Source organism: Osmerus mordax, chromosome 24 (assembly GCF_038355195.1).
Source record: "Osmerus mordax isolate fOsmMor3 chromosome 24, fOsmMor3.pri, whole genome shotgun sequence".
Lineage (NCBI taxonomy): Eukaryota > Metazoa > Chordata > Actinopteri > Osmeriformes > Osmeridae > Osmerus > Osmerus mordax.
Window position 1 is genome coordinate 10741448 of NC_090073.1, and position 6000 is coordinate 10747447.

At 40.9% G+C, this 6000-nt stretch overlaps 1 protein-coding gene across 1 annotated transcript; it reads left to right on the plus strand.

The window, feature by feature from the left end:
* The first annotated feature begins 1955 nt into the window (after positions 1-1955).
* ube2l3b (ubiquitin-conjugating enzyme E2L 3b) lies at positions 1956-4678 on the plus strand. The gene is made up of 4 exons (XM_067228285.1): positions 1956-2021; positions 3262-3357; positions 3497-3683; positions 4204-4678. The coding sequence occupies exons 1-4, from the start codon at positions 1995-1997 to the stop codon at positions 4356-4358; spliced, it is 465 nt and encodes a 154-aa protein (XP_067084386.1). The 5' UTR covers positions 1956-1994; the 3' UTR covers positions 4359-4678.
* Positions 4679-6000: the final 1322 nt, after the last annotated feature.

Below are 6000 nucleotides of genomic sequence, written 5' to 3' on the forward strand. Positions count from 1 at the left end.
ATTTTCTATCGGTACAACAGTTGTTGTCTAGATTACGCTTGTCTAAATAGAAGGTTATGGAGGTTTGTAGCAGGCAGCCACAACAGGCATACACCTAATCCATTTTAATGACAGTGACCATTCCACTGTTGTTGCTGTGTTGAAGCCTAAGACCACCGCTGCCACCCAGTGGTCACTTTAAGAGAACAATACTTCAGATAAGACTTGTATCAGAGTTCATTTTAACAATTGTTTTGTTAAACTTCAAATTTAGCCCTTATTCTACTCCTCGGATTATATTTATGGTTGGTTTGTTGGAGTCAGGTGGCTGAGCGGTTAGAGAATCGGGCTTGTAATCAGAAGGTCGCTGGTTTGATTCCCGGCCGTGTCAAATGATGTTGTATCCTTGGGCAAGGCACTTCACCCTACTTGCCTCGGGGGGAATGTCCCTGTATTTACTGTAAGTTGCTCTGGATAAGAGCGTCTGCTAAGATGACTAAATGTAAACTGTTGTCTAATACAGCCTACAATTGCACATTCCTTGGGCACAATTCATACTTTTTTGTTATAAACATGAAGCATAAAACGGCTTGTGAGAGATTCAGAGTTCATTCTACTCATAAAAAAAAGTAGCAATCACATGACAATAGTGTTTGAATAGTTGGCTACCTTATTGTCTGCTTGGTACAGGTACTCTTTCTCAAGAGAAAAAGGTAGGCTGTGCGTGATATAGCGACACTATTTGGACTAGAAAACAAAACCACATACAACTATAACCTTCTCAATGTTATGATATTTTTCCATCATCTTTGTGTCTGTCTAATTTCTCTTTTTATAACTGAGAATGTACAACTGGAAGTTAATCTGCAGCCTTCTTCCGTCATCGTGAACATCAACCTTGTTTGTTTGTGCATCAGAAAAGGGGCTGTGGTGAACATTTGAATTTATTTTCCTTTGATTATTTTAACAAAACATAGCTGACTACCTAAAACGTCGTTTTTACAGTTTTTCTCAATTGCTAAAACACTAAAACCCATTGGCTGAACAAAGTTCTAAGTTGCCTGAACTCATGTAGCTAATTGTGCCTGTCTGTTGTCAATACATTAAACCATTTCACATGGTAAAACACAATTTGCAGATCTCACTTAGACTGTTCAGCAAAACTCTAAACACATTCTCATTTTTAAAACACATTCTGCACTCTAATGCACATGTCATCCATACTGGTAAACACAAATGGCAACAATCAAATACAAATAGAGAAAACATGTCATTGACTAAACACAACCACTAAAATTTGATTTAACTTGTTTCAAATTATGTGACACAACCAATATAAGCCAGTTCAGAGAGCAAACAGGTTGTTTAAGGTGGGAAAATATTGCTTGTGATGTCGACAAAGTGCTCTGGCCTAACCCAGCCCAAAGACAAGAAGAAGCACATTGATCACGTGTTTACTCCTTTGTTTTTGTCCCTTTCAGTATTGTATACTGTAGTACAGTGCATTGTAGGCTGTATACTGTACAATGAACAAATTGTATGGCCCTGAACATTGTGCTTTCCATTTGTTACAGTAACAGTACTGACTGCTCAATAGATTTTGACTGGTTGCAGGTTCATATCAACAAAGAACAAGAGTGAGTTGTGAGTAGTGAGATGCAGGGTACAGTACTGTATAGGGGTACAAGGAGGAGAAAGAACAAAACAATTGCAAAGAGCAAAGCAGAGTAGTCATTTCTGATCAATTTTGAGCTACTATGATAGAACATGTTTTTGTTCATCAAAAGACAATGACGGATAAATATGAAATTTATTTTGAGATTACGTAAAAATGTGTTTTCTATTTTTTGGTGTATTGTTTACTGACTGCTTGATAGTGTATATAATTTGTATCACTTTGTTTACGCTTCTTTCCCTACTATGTAGAACTACGTCTGTGAGTGGAACCCACCCGTCTCTTCCAGTCAGTCATCCTGTTGCCGCACTGTATTCTGGGAACACACAGAACATTCAAGATGGCGGCGAGCAGGAGGCTGCACAAGGTAAATCTTCTGATATCCCTTTTTTCATATGTATGTAACCATTGGGGGCTTAATGGGATAATAATGTATTCGCAGATCACACAACGCAACTTAATTGAGACATGTATTGTCCTCTGAATGTGTGGTCGACCAAACGTGTTGAAAAACCAACCCGCTAAAAGCGAGAAGTCACTCTTTAGCCATCTCGCTAGCTTACGCCGTTAGCTAAATATTTAGGCAGGGAAGCACCGGCAATTTAGGCCAGAGATTGATAGACCGGTTTTCAGGATCAGGGAAGTAATTGGCCAGCTAGCTAGTTAGCCTGCGACGTTGTTAACTGAAATTTAACACAAAGGAAGGCAGTAGTGTAAAACTGAAAACTCATGATGTAATAACGAACGTTACTCTCTTTTAGCTATATCTAACCTGTAGTGTGGCTAGCTAGGTAAACAACCGTTGTGGTAAATAAACCGTACTTTCGGATGACTAGGCTGTCCGAAATAAAGATGGGGAGTAGCTAGCAAGGTTAACTAGCTGGTTTCACGTATTCAAACAAACCACTTTCGCTAATCAGGCTATCCATACCACGTTAGCCAAACGATTAGCTAGATGTTTCAAAACTAACCATGTAACGCTAACGCTTTAGCGAGCCATTTCACTGAGCCAGGTCATAATTATTGACAGGAAGTACTGTCATATCTTTAGTCAAATCATGCCCAAATTCTTAGCACGCTAACTACCAGTTAACATTAGCTACCTAGTTTGTTTGTTAACTACCCGTTTTTGTTTTTGTGGGACACGTTTTGGTCCGCTTTAGTTGGACTTCATTATAATATAGCTATCCGTCACAATTTCGCTAATATCTGGGTGTGGACCTGAAACTTGACATCATTCAAGCGAACGTTAGCTAGCAAGCTAACGTGCTAGTATCGTTTTCGTGTAATCAAAACCGAAACATGAACTAAATCCGCAATATCGATGATGTCGTCGCTAACAAATGTTATTAATAGTAGCCCAACATTAAGTCAACAGTTTAATTGAAAGTCTGTTTTCATATTTTTTCTTATCCAACTTAAACATGACACAGTCCATCTCTATTATTTAACAAGCTAGCCTCATTGGCTCATATTGATTTGATGCTAATGCCTTTCTTGGCCCCCTTGAAAATCGCCTTTTAAACAAGCAAACACTTCCATTTAAACAAGCAGATTTTTCGTATTGAGATGTTAATTGTATTTTTTTTCTTGTCATCCTCCCTCAGGAACTTGACGAGATTCGCAAGTCTGGAATGAAAAACTTCAGAAACATTCAAGTTGACGAATCAAACATATTGACATGGCAAGGCCTTATTGTCCCTGTAAGTGAAGTCGTAGTAGTTTGAAAATGAGGGGCAAACTGCCATGACTAGATGATTTCATTACCTCGGCAGACATTTTGCAGGTGTCATTTGCGGTACTTATTAACCATGGTTTATTGTGTACACTTCCTCATTACAGGACAACCCTCCTTATGACAAAGGAGCGTTCAGGATCGAAATCATCTTTCCTGCCGAGTACCCCTTCAAGCCCCCCAAGATCACTTTCAAGACAAAGATCTACCACCCCAACATCGACGAGAAAGGACAGGTGTGCTTGCCTGTCATCAGTGCAGAAAACTGGAAGCCAGCCACCAAAACTGATCAAGGTGAGCAAGCGAAATAAGAGGAGTCTTTTCTGTCCACACTAGCTTAAATGGTCCATAGACAGTGTTGATATAGAGGGCAGGGGTGGCCAGACTTATCACTCAATGCCACACAAAGAATAAAGTAAAAAAAAATATATATATATATATATGTGCACGGTTTTGTCACTTGAAGTTGTTCTGTGGCCAAAAGTGTCACATCAAATATATGAATCTCCATCATTTCCATGATATTGGAAGTAGAAAAACAAGGGCACATTATTTTAGTAGTCCCATAAAATTGGAATAAACCAGTTATGAGCAGGCTGTAGGATGGCCTTGAAGCTGTTCCCGACCAGAGCGAAGGGTAGTGCACTTAGTCTCTGGTGAATAAACACCAAAGAATATGTCACTGCGTTGTTTGTTGCCCTCATAGCAAAAACAGTTTAATTTTACGAGCCTCCTTCTGAAAAAGGGGTATCACTTCAGCCTAATTTGACTGACTTAACTTATCTTCCTTTTGTATTTCATTTTTCTTCGTTAGTCATCCAGTCCCTCATCGCCCTGGTCAACGACCCTCAGCCGGAACACCCCCTCAGGGCCGACCTAGCTGAGGAGTACTCAAAGGACCGTAAAAAATTCTTTAAGAACGCAGAAGAGTTTACAAAGAAACATGGCGAGAAACGGCCAATGGACTGATCACATGACGAGTGTCTAGCCCTCTGATCTCTCTGTTTCCCTCTCACTCACCTGCCCAAGCAAATATCTTTCTCCAACATCCTTTCCTCCCTCTCTCCACTCCTGTCCCCCCACACTTCTCCCTGTCCTTCCCTCACACTCACATGCTCCCCAGCCAGCCCCCCAGCAGCCCCCCAGCAGCCCAGGAGCAGCCCCTCTGAGCGTGGCCAAGTTAGCCTCAGCCTCCCCTCCTCCAGGACTCTCTGTGGATCAGACAGGTTCCTCCTCCTGGTGACACATAGCTTGAGGCTGTTACTTACTTTCTACTATTTTCTTAAATCAAAAAAAAAAAAAAAAACATGAAAAAAGTGGTTAGAGGACTTTGTGTAAGATGGCGCACTAGGCATTAAAAGATATATAGAAGGAAAATGCAGATATACAATGTTTTAGTTTGAAAAGAGGTTAAAAGGAAGAACCACAGCTCGGTAGTCCATCTTCTTTGATGAGTTTTCTCACAGAGGGTCAAGTTGAAACCCTGATATTCATTTTCCCTCTAGTTTCATCTGACATGCTCTGTCACACCCAGAAAGAAAATGTCTTACTGAAAACCAGAAGACAGCCCTCTAGAGATCTAGGACCAGGAGGTGTGTGGTGCAATGTTTCTTTTCCTGTTCTGACTACTTCTCTGCTTCTGAAGTTGCACTGTATTCTCTGGAACAAGCCCTCCCTCCCTGTAGTTCGTTACCCATCTAGACCAGACTCAAAATGGCAGCCTATACACCAACTCTGTTATCAATTACATTGTTTCATAAAAGATTGAAAAGGAAGCCTACAAACCTTGTGTGATTGATTTAAGACATGACACTCCATTTGACAAAAGGCTTCATCTGTTGAAAACAGATAAGCCCTTGTAACCGCTTACACTAATTCGAATCAGGTTCTTATATTAGATTATCTTACTGCTGATTAGCTATGTTTTGGAGAAAAAAAAAATATTTACATTCTGTGAGGCTTCTTCCTGGTTTGGGTCCCTAAAACTACAAGACCCAGGGATCAAAGGCAATCGTTTGTTCACTAAACAACGTACAAACTATTGGCTCTTCACATTTGCTTGCTGCCAACAAAGCAGGAAGTGGAAAGGCGAGTAGATCCTGTTGTCTGCCATCCAGGCTGCCCGTTTAAGTTATGCACCTGGTGTCACAACACATCCATAGCATTCAATTGGACCTCTTAACACCTTGCTACAGGGGTATAGTTAGTGGTAGGCTTCTTCGCTTGATGCCCCTACAAAAGGGACTTGCCTAATGATTTGTCAGAGGAGAACCATGGTAAAGGTTCCCTGCAGATCCTTCCACAAGCCCCTGGGCCTACTGGGGGGGCTGCCCACAGGCATGGTTGGTGGGGATGTGGCCAGAAGGCCAGTGTAAGAGCTGTATGACTTGGGCCAATATTTCCTAATAAAGATGGCTTACCATTTGGCCTCACTGTCTAGGTGGTTGTGATGGTCATGTTTGATGTGTGAATGGGCTGGAAAAGCTTTTATGTCAAATCAGTCCCTCAAAAAATATTTGAGAGACAGTTCAAACACAGCAAGTATGTGTTTATATCATACACACATGTAATGGAAGATTTAGCTTGAGAGAGGTGTGGTTTGGTTCTCAAT

Excerpts from the sequence above, each read along its gene's own strand:
- ube2l3b (XM_067228285.1), top strand. The coding sequence starts at position 1,995 with ATGGCGGCGAGCAGGAGGCTGCACAAG. Across the intron at positions 2,022-3,261 it reads CGAGCAGGAGGCTGCACAAG|GAACTTGACGAGATTCGCAA; the intron begins GTAAATCTTCTG and ends ATCCTCCCTCAG. Across the intron at positions 3,684-4,203 it reads AGCCACCAAAACTGATCAAG|TCATCCAGTCCCTCATCGCC; the intron begins GTGAGCAAGCGA and ends TTTCTTCGTTAG.